Source organism: Meles meles, chromosome 9 (assembly GCF_922984935.1).
Source record: "Meles meles chromosome 9, mMelMel3.1 paternal haplotype, whole genome shotgun sequence".
NCBI classification, from domain to species: Eukaryota; Metazoa; Chordata; class Mammalia; order Carnivora; family Mustelidae; genus Meles; species Meles meles.
In genome coordinates, this window is record NC_060074.1 from 97,266,112 (window position 1) to 97,282,524 (window position 16,413).

Genomic DNA, 16,413 nt, shown 5'->3' on the forward strand with positions numbered 1-16,413 from the left:
GATTTTATTCACGGCACAGGATTGGGACGTTCCCACATGTCCACCAACAGCTCAGTAAAACCACTTAGAGTCTTACCCTGTGTGAAAGGGAAAAACGGAACTGTTCTGAACACCTAACTGGAGCAGTTAACAAAGAATCCTTTCAACATGGATAAAAGTGGTTCTTAGGAAGACACCACATGAATCTGGCCAGTTTCCAGTCAATCTTGATGGGGAACGTCAAGATGATCCAAAATACAAGACACACGTTCGACTTAAGCTTTTCTGACTAGCTAAATTGGTCAAGTGGCTCAGGAGGGAGTTTGAGCAATGAATCAATCTTAGCTTATCCAATAAATTGAATACTGGTATAAAGTGATCAGGGCAATGTGGTAACTGACAGCACAGGGTCTAAACTCAGGCTGACCAAAGTTCAAATCCTGACAGCCTCACTTCCTAGTTCTATAACTGTGGGAAACTGTTAGCAGAGGCCCATCAATAATGTATTCTCTTCAGCTATGGGACCTTAGTCAAGATAACACAGCTCTCTAAGCTGTCTCGTCATGTGTAAAATTGTGCTTTATTTCATGGGGCTGCTGTGAGGATTAAATGAGATATTTCATGGAAACGATGTATTCTAAGGTTTGGCACTGAAGTAAATGCTCACTGAGCAAGAGTCAGAATCCAGATCCAACTTCACACAGCTGCACATACATGTGACCTTGTATTGTTTAGCTAGAGCTCAGGTGTGCGTGAGTTGTGGTTGTGGGCTTTACAAGACGTTTGGCACCTGCATGTGTATTTAGGAGTCCACACTATATTCCATAAAGTACCTGGAGTAAAAAAAAAAAGGGGGGTGAGGAACATCCATCAGAAGAGTAAGAAGACATGGTTTATGGTGGCTGCCTTGTGGAAAGGCCAGTCCCATGAGCCACGTACTATTGCTAAGCCTTGTTTCTGCTTCATACAATGATTGGGAATCCCCCTATTTTTGGTAATGTAACTTTAAAAAGAATTTTCATAGCTTTAAACAGAATCCATATGGTAGGTGAATATGGAGGAAATATATTCTTCTGAGCGGTGATGCTTTCATATAGCCTAAAAGGTCTCTCTATCTGGACACGTGTCTGCCCTTCTGCATTCAACGCTTGAAGGAAAAGAATAGTGGCCCAAATCTCTCCCATTCAGGTTTGGCTATATACCCTCTCATGGTTTGCCAAAGTTCCTAACCTAAGCTACAAGATTCTCTTGTAAAGAGCGAGAAGGTTTAAAGGAGACAAGACAATGATACAAACCAAGTACATTTACATGCCTGAAGGTTGTCAGAATCGGCAGCTATGTCAAAGGCTATTTCTTAGAGATCAGCTCACTGGGTAGGCTCCCATACTATCCCTTGTTACCCAAGTGGTCTTTCAGAAATAAAAACACAACACCAACAACTATACCAAGACCAGAAGTTCACCCACTTTGGTCATTTGGAAATGCCAGTTCAAAATCCCATGCACTGCAATTTGCATTATAAATGCATTAACTTGGAGATGGGGGGTGGCTAAGAGAAATATTTGGATACGTTTCTGACCGTAGATGCAGACCATCTTTAGCTGCCCAGCACGAACTGTTTACTGTTCTGGTGCGAGGCAGCCTAACAGGCCAATTCACCATTGCACCGAGGATGGGCTCCCACAGTACCGAAGACAGAGGGCTCTTGTGACAAGAGATAACTCATGGAGAGGGCACAGAGAAGGGTTAGAGCAAACAGCCAGGAGTACTGTAATAAATCCCTGTGATCATGTGTGCTACCATAACACAAATACACCATGTTGAAATATGGCTGATAATTGGCTCCTGTCCTCCAGAGCAACCTTCTGCTCTTATTTAAGGGATTTCAGAATTCACAGTGCAACCTTTTGCACAACTAAATGACTGGCCCTGCTTCGAGCATCACAGAAGTGTGACATTGGTAGCCTCTTTTTTATGATTACTACTTCTACCTGTGTTCTTCTCACATTGCGATAGGTCCCCAGTTTAACTGTTGGCCTCCTCTACCACATCTGTGTAACGCTGGTGGGCAGCACTGTCTTTGACATCCCTGTAGCAAAACCGTCTGGAGTAAGGCCCGGAATGTATTCAGTGGTGAATACACATTTGTCAGAAAAATGAGCCAAAGAAGAAATACTAATAGATGAGATCTTTCCAGCAAGCGAGCGTCTCTGTGAGGATGAGATGCTGAGCGTTTGTGTATTTGAGTGTGTGGATGTGCTTTTGTTCCTGAAGTCAGAGAAGTTACTAAAGCACCTCACCATACACTCTGCATTCCACACACGTATGTGGGAAGGAAAGAGGGAGAGAGGAGTACATGTGGACCCCAATTTTTTTTTTTCCATCTAGCTGGAATGGGAGTAACTTTAGGTATTGGCCACAGGGATGAAGCCTCCTTGACTACCTGAGGGCACACATTTCCATGCCTGAAAAGGAAGATGGAAGGTGGATTGCTCCATCAGTATGCAAGCGCCTGGGCTCCCTCCCACAGATGGCACTTGTGTGATGCGTGGGCAATACGGTGGAGAGGCGAGCACGGGCTGTCAGAAGGACGGTGTTGCTTGCTGTGGAAATCTTGGCGATTTGGGTGCGTGATTCATGAGCAAAGCAAGAAATCACTCTTACAGGCATGGTCCCAAGTTCCCAGATGGCTAATGGATTTCATCCTGACTCTTTCCTCCATTCTTTACATAATTATCTGAAGGCCCTCTACAAGCCAGGCACTGTTCTAGGCATTGAAAATGTACCTATCAACAGAAAAGGCAAAGCCTCTCTCCCAACATGGAGCTGCATGAGTCTGGTTCCATGGCTGGTGGCCACCTCAAGCCATAGATTTTTGAGAGATAGCTCATCTGCATCTAAGCTCATGGGAAAAGTCATAGTTGATGGGGAATCAGACATGGGGTTGGGATGGAACAGGGACCATCTATACTGTATATCCAACCCTGCCCAGGCTGCCAGGTGAGTCCCACAGCTGAGCTGATGAGCTGCCACGGTAGGGCAGCAGAGCTGTCATGACCTTGCACCCCTGTCCCCAGAGTGCTGGAGGGTGACAGGCCAGAGGCTGGGGCAGCGAAGGGTACAGCAACAGCATGAACAGCAGCAGCTTCCCCCCCTTGTTTTCCCAGCCAGAACTCCCTCTCAACTTTTACTGTAGAAAGGGAGGTACCTGTTCTGCCTCACTCTGAAAGCTCGTCCTATCTAGTGTAGGATGGGAATGCCCCTTCTATAAGGAGCTTCCTGGGTTAAGACTGGCAGGGCTGTGGGGGGGGGGGTGGGGAGCTGGGCAGGAAGAGGTTAAAATTAGGAAGGAGAAGAAAGAAATGACATTAAAAGAGAGGAGGACTTAACTTCCAAATAAAAACAGGCCACCCAGTGCAGGCTTCAGCTGTACTCCTGGAGTCGGTTAGACTGAGAGCCTTGTCCAAGGTCCTCTAATAAATAATTAATTCAACCAAATGTATATGCTTATTAGAAGAGTCTTTCAGATTCAACAACTTCCTGGCTCTTTTAGCCCCAATTTTAGTGTCAAGCCGAATTCCTCCATCTTCGGAGGCTCCCTGCGGCCGGAGTCAGCTAACGACACGTGAGCCCTTACCGCACGCTGGGGCGAAATGCTGCCGCGCACGGGGTTTCCTGGGCCTGGGTGCAGGGCTTCCAAGACGGCGTGTAAAGAAAACTAATGAGTGAGGAGCTGATCGCGCATCGATCAGTTCAACCTGTCTCCCAACCTGAAGGAGCACCAGACTCGCTTCCCTCTCCGGTGAGTCTGGGTGTGCCGATCCCATTCATTCTACCGACGTCTGCTTCTCTGTATCTCCAGTTCTCCACTTTCAACGTGGATTGGAATAAATCGCTTTCAAATTGCTCCGAGACGCAGAGGAAGGAGTCAGAGGCAGAACGCGTTATAAACGCAAAGCCTGACTGGTCTTTAGTGTCATTATTTCAAAGCCCAAGCTCCATTCATTTGAGCGCCTGCTGCTGTCGTCTAGGTATGAGGGGAGATTCTGCAATACACGGCCTCATTTTCATCGTGTTTGCCGACTGTTTTAGCCATAATTCCACTCGGAGTGCTTTAATACATTCCAGGCAGATGAAGAGGCAATATGGAATGGGATCAGTGATAGCCTGTGAGGGCACCAGTTTCTCAAGGATAAATACATGCCCCTCAAACTCAAAATTCAGGCCGCCGGCCCCGGCTATCAGGCAGCCTCCCACTCACAGCTCGGACATCACGCGCCTCTTCTCTTTCCCTCCCCAGGACACCACGGGCCTCAGCTTGGGCCTATTTCCTGCCCTCTGACAGGGTAAGTGGATGGTAGAGGAAGTAAGGGTTCTTTTAAAATTTCCAAGGCTGAGTAAGACATTCACGAGGCTGGGTTAATAGGACTGCGCGAGACAGTAATGACACGCTGTTGAAAACCAGCGCTGCCAAATGTAATTTTAAAGGAGCTCGAGCTTTTCCCACCATCTGATGTGGGGAAAAGTAAAATGAGGCAAATGGCAAAAAATAGCACTGCCACTAAAGGGCCCGGACATTCTAGAGATTCTAAAATGTCATCCTGAGACAGAAAAAGAATGGGAAGCCAAGAGTACAAACTGGGGAGCACGCTTCCCTTCTGGGTTGCCGTGAACAGTCATTGGATTACAGATGACCTTGCAAAGGAAAAGAGATCTTAAGTACCACAAACCAGATCTTTGGCTAAGGAGATAAATAATTTACCCAACTATTTTATTCATGGTATCACCAAATGACTTGGAGGTAGAAATGATCGAATGCATTTACACATGGAGAAACTGAGGCAGAAAGGAGGTATGTATTCTGTTGGCTGGTGAGTGTCCATTAAGCATTCTCCAGTCTGGGTGTTTATTCATGAGGATAGTGCCTTTAAGGGCCCAGCAGAACTTTAATTTGCAAAAAATAAGATCAATCAATCAATCATGAGTTAGGGTTGCCTCCCAGGCAAAGTGCGTGACTGTGGGTCAGCCGAACACTCTAGCCTACTTTCTCCTGGTGACCATGACGTTAACAACAACAGCACCTTCTCCACCCACCTCTCTGGGCTGTTGTGAGAATCAATCAGGGCAGCAGGTGTGAATATACACTTTCCCAAATCCCAGTGTCACACAATAATGAGAAATCTCTCGTAAGCCACAGAGCTTCTCCCCAACTTGGCCTTCCCGTGACCTTCCCATGGAAAACCCCACCAGGCAGGGCCCAGAACTGAGATAGTCACTGTCCATAACAAGCTGCCCTGTCCCTTACTTAAGGAAGGGATCACACTTGCTCTCTTCACTCTAATATCCCTTGCACCATGTCTGGCTCTTCAAAGCCAAACTCCAGTGTGTTTGCAAGTCCCCTAACATCATTTGGTACTTTCATGGCAGGATTGCAGGCCCTGGGTCAAGACGACGCAGTCATCATGTGACTCAAACAGTTCTCCATCAGTGGTTCCCCCAGCTGGCTACCCCATGGGTCTGCAGTGCGTCTATGTCTGTGACAATCAGCCCTTCAGCCCCTTACCAGAAGTTTCCTCCCACTCTTTCCAAGAAACAGAGCAGCTGGGGGGCTTTGTGGCTCCTTCCTGAATGTGTTTGCTCTGCCTCCACCACGTGACCCTCCCTCATCTCTCCTGACGCCAGGCACACTCTGCCCACTGTCCACCTCCAAATCTTTCATGGTGCCTTCCCTGCACCTTGAGCCCGAAGAGACCCTCCCCTTGTCTGAACTTCTTCAGTGTCCAGTACAAACTTTCTGAATGAGGAGGGGTGAGGAAAACCAGTTTGGGGCCAATTCCTTGAATAGAGCTACTGGGGAGGTGGGGGAGCCAAGCACCCCAGGCAAGCTTACGTGAAAGCCGCTGCTTGATCATGAGGTCTGACCTTCGAGACAGGGCCTTACCTTTTCTGCTTGCCACCGGATCCCCAGACCCTTGCTTGACACAGCGTGGGTCCTTAGTAAGTAAGTTGTAAACCATGGCAACGTCCTTCCACAATTAACTTTACAGCCACAGCTGATCTAGAAAACCACTGCCCGGAAATGATCTAAGGAGCTACTATAGCATTGAAAAGACAGCATGAGAGATTCTGATCCCATTTGCAAAACCAACGGAAACAAACTGTAAACAACATCAGTGACGGGTTCTCACACAATCCCTGAAAACCTACCTTGGTTTCTCGGAGAAGAAATTGCAGGTCTCGTCCACTGAGGATACCATGGTTTTTCACGTAACTGGGAATATTCTTTGTGCTGGAACCGTACACAGTCGCGTGCACTTCCATGTAGGTGTGAATAATGTCCAGATAGATTTTCTTATTCTAAAGAGGGGACACAAAGGAAAGGCATTTTTTTCCCCTTTTTATTCTTGTAACAACCTGCCTCATAGCTGGAGGCCACAGAGACAGAGTTCTTAATATAGAGATTGTAGGAATGTGGCAGTCCAACCCGTAATAGTTCTTTCAAAAGTAATCTGACTGGATTTGGAGGGCAAACACAGTCATCCCGCTGCTGTACAATTCTGCAAGAAGGAACTTTTATGTAGCAATATATTACTGAATACCAACGATAGCTCAAGGGCAATTGTTTTAAAGTATTATCCTCGCTTTGTAAATTACCAGGGACCCAACACTTTGCATTTGGCTCCTCTGCCTTATGGGGGAGGAAGTTTGGGGAAGGAAAACCCAGAGAAGGCAGTCAGTTGGACTAGAATATTTATCTGGAGAAGCTAAGCTGTCCCCGAGGAACGCAAACATCCCCAGCTCTTGCCAGTATTTCTAGTGATGATTAACGCATGTTGTCAGAACTGGATCCCACCTACTTGGGATGAGGGGGAGACGAGAGTTTCCCACAGTGTACGCTGATTGACTTGGCAGCTGGCGAGATAATGAGCATATCCAGGTAGACAAAAATGGAAAAAAGATTAAACGTATACCTTGATGAACCCTGAACCATTCAAAAGTAGTTTTATTTTTATTAGAAGCAAAACAAAATCCCTTTTCTGTACTGAATTTCAAGGCACATTTTCTAAATCAAAACCACCTGTGAAGCGGAAGCGACTCACTTTCCTTTCCTCTTCACGTTTCTGTGTGACTAAGTAGCACAAGCTGGATTTTGTAGGTTGCTTTTTCTTTTTCTTTCTTTTTTTTTTTTTTGAAACTTGAAAGATTCAAGTTCTGTAATGTTTTCCAGTTGCATAAAAATGGGACAAGTTTTTTTCTCATTCTAAGCCCGTTTTCACACACTCCAGGAAAATGTATTAGGAGCCAATTCTATGAGTAAAGACCACAAGGGATGCAGGGGTGTGGCACCAGCAGCCATGGAGCTCGGGGAAGCGGGGAGGGTGGCAGCACGTCCCAGCCTCTTCACAGTGTTCTGAGCCGGACTCAGGACATGCCCCCTGCCACAAACCGCCCTGGTGGAGAATATTACAACGGGCTCTCCATCTTCTGGGATGCATGTTTCAAATCACGTATCAAAAGTCTTCGTGGCTGGAAAAACAGCCTCGTTCGCGTTCTCCATCCTATGCACTAAGATGATTTTGTTCAGAAGCAGCCATGTCCGCGGCTGCACTCTAATGTATGCATGAAATGAATACTTGGCCTGAAAGTTTAATTTCATGCCATGTTTGGTATGGCTGGAAGATGCTAAATTCATCACTCAGAGATGTATACCCTTGAATTAATGCAGAGGTGACTAGAAAACGGTTTGTAAACCCTGACTTCCCATTCGCAGCTTTAGTCAGATTCAGTATCACCTCCTTGATATACATTAATTTGAGGGGTTCTCAGATATGGGTCTTGTGTTGTGTGGACTTGGTAACTCCTGTCCCCACAAACACCCTTCTCGGGGACTCCAACCCCGCCCACAGCCCCTGGTGCGGAGGGAAGGGATTCTGTAACCCTGGCCCCCTGCCACTGCTGACCAGCCCAGGCTGTGTCTGACCTGAGGGGGACCCACCTCTAGGCTGGCCGGGAGCCTGGGACAGGGTGGCCAGGCTGCAGAGGGTGAGCTGAACCCATCAGACCCTCTGTCGGGAGCTCAGAAGCCGGTACACAGAGAGACTCCTGACAGATGGCTGTGGGCTATAGAGCAGAAAGGTCACTTGGTGTTGGAGTCTGGGCAATTATGAGCCAGATATAAGTTCTGAGGAAGGCAGCGGCCAGTTCTGGGGGGTGGAGATGGAAACAGAGCCAGGTGAGAGTTGAAAGGAGGAAAGGGGAAGACTGAGACAGACAGTTGGTCATCAGAGGGACCCAGATAGTGACTGAGACCACGTGACAGAGAGACAGGGCATGTGAGAGAGAAAAGGAAGAGGAAAGAAGATGGTGGGAGCCAGTGAGGAGAGCAAGCAGAGTCCTGGAGGAGAGAAAACCTGGTCCTCAAGCTGCTTTTGGGTCCCACTCCATCCATAGCTGTTCCCTATCCTCAATTCCCCAAATCTTCCTGGGTCCTTCCAACTATAATAAAGGCAGTTGCCCCAACTTTCCCCCATTCTATCCCACACTTTCTCTTGAGCAATCCTATCATCCAAAAGGAGACTTGTTGGGATGTCTAGTTGGGCTTTGATCAGGGACCAGGCAGGAATCTCTCCTTTAAGCAAAAAGAGACTCTTCCCCATGAAAAGTCAGCTGCTAACTAGTGAAGATGGACCAAAGGACCCCGAACTGGTTCTGCAGTGAGGGACAAAGAACAGTGAATGGCCCAGCTGGTGCCTGTCCTGGAGGATCCTCACTTCAGACAGACCTAAGATTAGGATTCCCAGACCCAGTGCCTGGGCAGTGAACAATATACAGGATACAACACAGGTATTGCCATCAACTCCAGGAAAGGTGGGGGCTCCTCAAAACATAGCAAGGGGGGGCAAGCTCGGGCAAATAAAAAGCAGCATACGCAGGGGCTAATAACCAAGTGTGTGCATTTATTAACATGAAGGCCTGGTCAAGTCTGAAAGGGGAAATTACCTTCCGAGAGAATTTATGTAATTTCAGGAATAAGAAAATCAAACAGGTTAACAGAGGAAAACAAACGTTTCCAGTGTAACTCTAACCTTTGAAGCCGACCTGACAACTGGGTGATTCAGCCCAGGCTTCCTGTTGCCACCTGTGCCGAGTGTTGCAGAGATCTGGTGAGGGCGACGTGTGATGAGGGCGACTCACGTCACAGATCCCAGGGCAAGGAGCACTGGAGTCCCCCACACCGAGCTGTCTCCCTGCCTGAAGGTAACGCTCCCTGGATGCTACGGGAATCCAAAGTGCCAACTGTACCTTAGTACCACTGCCTGATTTTCAAGTTCACATGTCCAACTGCCTCCTGAACCTGTCTACCTCGCTGGGCTGGAGGCACTTCCAACTCAACAGGTCAAAGAGGGGATTCGTCACCTTACATACCCAGACTAGCATCACCTCGGGTGCTCCTCATCTCAGTGACTGGCATTAATCTGCACCAGAATCACCCCTGTCATTCCCCCCATCAAAGTGGGCACAAAGCCCTATTGATTCTGACTCCATAGTATCAAATGGGCCTCGATCCCCACCCTCTTTGACGGTGCCGGGATTAATACAACCGGCACCTTAACACATCTCCCTGGGGCTCAGAAAGGTGATGCACTTTGTCCAAGATTTCAGCAAGTGAGCAGCAGCTTTGGGACTGACCACAGAACAATCTGTACGGCTCAACATCACTTTTGAACTGTGCAAGGCAATACTATGCATACGGACAATGTTTTTTCATATGGACATTTGTGGTTAAGTACAAAAATATGCACAGGGATGACAGACTCCATCTTCCGGGTACAGATTACTGAGGTGGCAGGGAGGGCTTGGGGAGGTGCACGAGCTTTAATGGTATTTGTAATATATAATTTCCCTGTTAAACATCACAAAATAGTAACATCTATATATTTGGGTGATGGGTATTTGACATATTAATTAAAACAGAAGTTTAAAATGCATGCAATCAAGAACGAAGAGAAACCAGACTGTAGGACTTCAAAGCTGGTACCATTGGCATCTCACTGGAAGGCTCAGGTCCTGCCATGAAGAGAGGCTCAATGGAACCCCTTCTCTCTTTGATGTACGTTGCTACCTTTGGGTTTAAGAAATAGGGTGCTGATGTTTCTTAAAGCAAGTGCAGCCCTGCCTTTCCTTTCCCAACACTTGGATAGGACCAAAGTGGGGAGGGAGATGTACAGGGACAAGGACATTTTCCAGCATCTTCCTCCCTTCCTTTATTTTAGATATGGGGGCCCAGGGTGAAGGTGTTACCATGAACTGAGTGTCCTGGATCTTGGTGATCCAAGAACTGGATTCAGATCACTCCCTAGAAAGCTTTCCCTCTCCGACCTAAGAGACCAAGGTCAAAGCACATTACCCACTCCCCAAACCCAATCACCTATAAGTTAATGAGATGCAGTCAGAAGCGTCTTGCACTGACTGTCAAACCCAGGCAGGTGGCCACTGCCCCTTTCTGGGGGCTGACAGAAATGCCTCCAGTCTCAGCTGAGCAACTGGGGAGCCCCAGAACACGTCAACAGCCTCTAGTTCAATTTCAGTTCCCATTAAAAAAAACCGAGCAAACTGACTAAAATTCAAATCTACCTAAACTCATTTGGAGGTGTGGGGGAAGGGGAGATGCAAAGGCAAAGGAGGGAACATCTTGGAGCAAAGGAGGAGTGTTTTCCACGGGTCTGTGGGTGCTTGCGATTGTAGCTGGAGGCAGGTGCATTTTCAGAACTGGTCATAAGCTATTCAGAGCTTGAAGACAGAGCTTTAGGAAAACAGTTCCATCTAAAGCAATACTAGCGTTGATTCTACAGCAGGGGGAGATGCAGAAAGCACAAACAGAGAACCACAAGCCCTTTCCTTTCCCAGTTGGTGAATTAGGGGGAAAGGAATGTTCTATGGCCAATGTCAGTATCGTGAACTATTGGTTGCACTGGGTATTATACACTCTTCTCGTCAGCAATATCCCTGCTCCCGCTGCAGACACGTACATCCTTTCTCCTGGACCCTACTCCCCTTGTAGGTGCCTTGTCATCTGTCATTGTTTAAAAGAAAGAACTCCACAGCTCTGCCCAGAGTCTGTTGGTCCAGGGAAAGCACCTGGTGAGTGCTGAGCCTGTGGGCATCCTTCCTAGGAAGAGCTGATGGGTGTGGGAGAGCCAATCCCTCCCCAGAGTTCAAAGTCACACTGAGCCATCCAGCACAGGTCCCATCACATGGAGGTCAAGCTCCAGGCAGAGAAAAATGAAGTCCTTGCTTGGACAAGGCCAAAGGTAAGACAGTGCGTGTTCCAGCAGGGTCTCGAACCACGGTTCCAGTTATGTCTCAGGAAGCTCCTGGGCCCTCCCCAGGTACCCGGAGTCAGGCAGTCCCCTGCTGTGGCTGAAGCTAGGAAAGTTGGGTTCTTTCCATTTCAGCAGGAAGAATTCAGGACAAGTACACTGTGATCGATTTTTATTTTGACCATCACAGACTTTTTTTTTTAAAGATTTTATTCATTCATTTGAGACAGAGCACTAGAGAGAGAGCGAGCGAGCACGAGTAGGGGGCAGAGGGAGAGGAAGAAGCAGGCTCTCTACCGAGCAGGGAGCCCAACATGGGATTGGATCCTAGGACCCCGGGATCATGACCTGAGTCGAAGGCAGACGCTTAATCGAATGAGCTGCCCAGGCATTCCGAGCATCACGACCATCAAAGATTCTTAATAATTTTTAATGTAGTAGCTTCCACCTCCTCCCCTACAAATATAGAAACTGGTTTACTCCACGGTTTTATGAATCTACGGTGATGAATCATATACTTTAAGAAGCAAGTCCATAGAGGATGCCTTCCCCCAAACCACACCGGAAATGCTTCACTAACTTCTGCTGTGACATAACTCCTTGAGAGTTCAGGGTTGGACTGGTCCATTCAGCTGAACTGAGATCTTGTGAATCTTTCTCTACCCCTGCCTCCTCCATGCACTGCATGAACTGCTGCGTGAACTGCTGACAGTCTCTGAGCTGATTCGTTGTCTGAACGGTGACACAAGCTCCTGAAACTTCTCAGACTCCCCTCTCCACCTCGTCCATGCTCGAGCCACCCAGGCTGCCCTGCACTGTCCGACCGGGAGGAAGCTGCACCGGGAGGTGGGGGCCACAACCCTGAAGAGCATCCTAGATGCACAGAGAGCTGGACCAGGGCTCACAAGAAGCAGGACACAGAAGGGGGCAGGACACACAGAACTGCCCTCTTCCTCTGTCCTGCACACCCCACCAAAGCCCAGCTCCTCCTGGCAAACCTTCTAGGAAGGCCAAGGCGCGGTGTGTGTGTGGCTCCTGGTGGAGGAGGAGCCTGCATGGTCAGCTGGAGGTCATCTCACCTGGTCCTTCTCCTATGGCCCTGGGCTTGCAGCAACTTCCCCAATAACCAGTGATACTCAAGTCTGCTTTGAGCCTTGCTTTCTATAGGCCCTGGGCTGAGGCCCTCACCTCCTTCAATCCACCATTCTCAGGGCTGGTTTCCAGAACTGAAGATTTTGCTCACCTGTACAAAGTCTTCAAAGGCTCCTCATGGCCGTGAGAGACGACCTTGCTAGCGATGCCCACAAGGCCCTTCCCAAAGCAGGCTTCTAGAGGCTTTTCAGATTCATCTCCTACCGCCCCACTCCTCCTTTGTGTCAGGCCTAAGTACGCTCTAATGCCGTGGTGGCCTACACAGAGCCAAGCCGGCCGGCACATCGAGGTTATAAAATCTAGATGCTGGAAAGCCAACCAGTCACAAACAGCCCACGGGGCAGTAGGCCGAGGCCGCGCTTTCATTTCCTTTCTTGGCTTCCACACCTCCTCGGAGAGTCTCGGCGCCCCATCCCCCCGTCAGGGGCGGGCTTCTCCTTCCGGTTTGGCGCGCTGCCTCCTTCCAACTGATTTTGTTCAAATAAATTTTTAAGCTTTTAAATACGCCTCAGTTCATCTCTGAACTTCCTGTTTGGCCTCTTTGGGCTGCACTGTCCTTGCCTGCCCACGCTGCGGGGCGGGGGACGGCTGCAGGGCAGGACCCTGGAAGCGCCGGGGCTGGGGAAGAGCTCAGGAAGCGGGCAGGGTGAGCACACAGGGCGCCGGAAGCACAGCACACTAGTGGGCTCGGGGAGGAGACAGAGCTCAGGCTCCCTCACACGCGACTCCCTACCCAGCGCTGCCCATCTTCCCACCCTGCCTCAGGAGCCAGGGCCTTCCTCCACAGAACCTTCTCCCAGCAAATGAGCTTGAAGTCCGTGACTTCACCTCAGGGTGTATTTTAATGAAAATAAAAACGAGAGTTGCAGACCTTACAAGATGGATTTCATAGTTGAGTATCTTCCTTATAACCTAGGTCTCTCGGGAGTTGTGAGGTAGAAGGACAGGAGGGAGGGAGACATTTGAGAAAAAAAACAAGAAACCCCCCTCACCCCCGCAAAACCCCACCTCATCAGTCCGCTCCTGAAGTCTAAAATTCAACCAGGATGAAAAATTCTTTTATTCCAAGATTAGAAGTTCTAAAATGCAAATCTCTGAATTTCAGCAGTGAAGCAGAAAGAATTTACATTACAGAATAATTAGACCTTAAGGTCCCTGGCTCATTTACTGCTAGTAACCACCCAAGGTTAAGGTGTGTGTTGGGGTGTATGTGGGGGTCAGGGTCCTTACTGTGTCTCACCCAGGCCTCCTAGGGCTCTGAAAGACTCTGTGAAGCTAAGATTTTCCAAGTGTGCACCCTGACCCTTCCTCCCTAAATCCTGACCTTTCAAGGAGAAAGGGGGATGTTCAATAATTACAGTGGGAATAAGAAGGGGAACCTTGTGCTCTTGTCTCCAGCCTGGTCTGTGGCCCCGCTATGCACCCATGACCAACAAAAAGGGAATGTTTCTTTTTGCTGTCCCAGGCTTCACACTTATTCTTGATTAGACCGTAGCTGGTATAAATACAACTCTTCTAGCCACACTTAAGTATGATACGAATGGTTCTAGACCCTACTGACTGCTGAGTTTTGGGCAGAGGGCAAAAAGAATGGATGTGGAATGAGTGAAAGGGCAGAATATTCACCAGTACTTGACTTATTCTCTACTGTCCAGTTAGATGGCTGAGATTTCTAAGATTTTCACAGAAGAAATTCAGAAGATTTTTGAGGCCTGATGGCTAATGTGGAAATAGCAAGCAGCCCTGTTACTGCTGGTGGATCTATAAATATTGGATAATATCACTTCCCAATTATATCAGACACCTTCTATGTGTGCTGAGCTCGAACTGGGAATAAAGTGTACATAAAAGCTACTTAAATAAGTATATACCCTTATTTAAAAATATACGGTGCTCACACTGCTCCCCCACCAGACCATAAAATGGGACAAGCTTGAAAGGAGTTTCAAGATGGCTAGAGTCTTCATCTTGCTGCCCAACCTCAACCCAAGCCCACCCCACTCTCTGATCTTCTGGTCCAAACCTTAGTTGGTTAGCTAGCATGCTTCCACATTTTCTCAGCACTTTCAGGTTTCAGGGATTTCTCTGTCTTAGCGATGGAGCCTTCTGCAATTTAACAAATGTCTCTCAAAGGACCCTGGGGACCCACCAGCCAGTTTGTGAAAACAATGCACTCTCCCTTCTACTTTGAGAAGGGCAGGAGGTCTCCAAATTGTAAAGCTGGCTTCTCTCAGGATCCCCTCTCCCTTCAGTGCAAATGCAGTCACTTAGAGATCACGGTGCCCCTTACTCTGTTTCCTTCACTTCCAGAGGTGGAAGCCAAAGCCCACCAGCCACGCTCCTGTGCTCTGAAAACAGGCCGACAGGTGGAAAACTGGCCACTGCCACCCCCTCCAGGTATCACAATGGAAGGAAAACAAAACCAAGAGGCTGCCTTGGCAAAACTGAGGTTGCAGTTTTGAAAAGAGCCTGCATGGGGTCAGTGATTTATGGACTGAATGGAGGTACCTGTGAGCCCTATCCACTCCTGACAGAGTGGAGGACACGGGATCCTGAGGGGCTTAGGCCAGAGCCCAACAATCGGATGCGGTCTGAAGGCAGAGGAAAAGGGGACACTCAGCAGGACTGTCCTCTGTGTCTCCAGGGAAGGATTTGGAGTCACATTCACAGCAGTGGGCACTGTAACAGGTGTGAACATGGGGTTTCTCCTGCCAATTAAACTGAGGCCCCAAAGGCCAGCCACAAGGCAACAGGTACCAAGTAACTCAAAGTGAGCAGCCAGCCCACATCCCCACAACCGTGAGAGAAGAGGAGGGAGGTCAGCCTTGGGGAGCTATTGGCCCGTTTCCCTCCTCTACCTAACCAGGTGAGCAAGGCTTTGGAGGACCACTGGGAGAGCTTCACATGCATCCCCGGAACTCCTGGGGCACAGAGATTAGCACCAGACCCAAGCTTTAAAATGCCTCCTGGTCGGAGCCTCTGGGGCTGGGAGGATGCCTTGAGGGAGACATTGGGAACGGGCCAGAGCTCCCAGGGTTTCTTAAAGTAACAGGTGACTGCTTCCCTTGGTGCAGGTGTGGACCACACAGAAAGGTGCCCCACTGGAGGCTTCGGGGAAGGGCTCTGTCCAAGGGGCCACAGGGAGGGTGGGAAGCTGGAAACCAGCCCTGAGAGGGAGCCACACCTGCATTTCAGGCTTCTCAATCAAAACAGCACTTAGAAGAAGAGGAAGGAAAGGAGCTTAACTTGCGATGATGTTCAGAGTTTCCACTATTAAACTAGAATGGGTATTTTAATTACTGCACTTGGACTATTCCTGGAACTGAAAGTAACAGAAGGGTTTATTTATTTATTTTTTTCTTATTTCTAAGTTTTGTAGGACTTGCCCAAAATTATATCCAAGGGGCAGAAAAGACTAACTGTATAGTTCAAGGGAGAAAAAAGTCGTTCCTTGCCTGAATTCAATAGAAGCTCCCTCTTTCAACATAATGTTTGCATATACAAGGTGGTTTTAGGTGGAGCAAGGGTAAAAGTTTTTAATCGTTGTAAGCGTATTTACATATGGCTTAGAAAAACTAAGTAACGCACCCATGGGATTTCATGCTCATTCATCCCTTACGATAAAGCTAAAATAATTATTCTTAAAATGAGCTCATTAAAAATACCAAGCAATTAACAGCCCAGGTGGGGTATGCATGTAACAGAGGTCTGAATTTTGTGTAGGTGACTTTCGTCTGGAACCTAAGGCTTCAAAGAAGTGTGTGGTGGAGAGCCTCTTTTCACCCAGAGGAGAGGAAGGACCCCCACTGGTGGCAAGATCATGGCCAGGGCACTCGGGTCAGTCCCTTTGTCAGTTAGCAGGACAGAGATGCTTCTGAGCAGTAAAAGTGCAGAGTGATGAAGAGGTGGGAGGATGGGTCAGAGACTCAAAGGGAAAAGGTGGTAAACCGCTCTCACTTAA

General features: G+C 48.2%; 1 protein-coding gene across 3 annotated transcripts in view; it reads right to left on the reverse strand.

Annotated features, from left to right (window-relative positions):
- Window positions 1–16,413, reverse strand: part of MGAT5 (alpha-1,6-mannosylglycoprotein 6-beta-N-acetylglucosaminyltransferase) — a 339,352-nt gene that overhangs the window by 41,442 nt on the left and 281,497 nt on the right. For all 3 annotated transcript variants that reach the window (XM_046018618.1, XM_046018616.1, XM_046018617.1), the window contains one exon: window positions 6,187–6,336. In XM_046018618.1, the coding sequence (XP_045874574.1) occupies window positions 6,187–6,336 (150 nt within the window). The remainder of the gene's footprint in view (window positions 1–6,186; window positions 6,337–16,413) is intronic.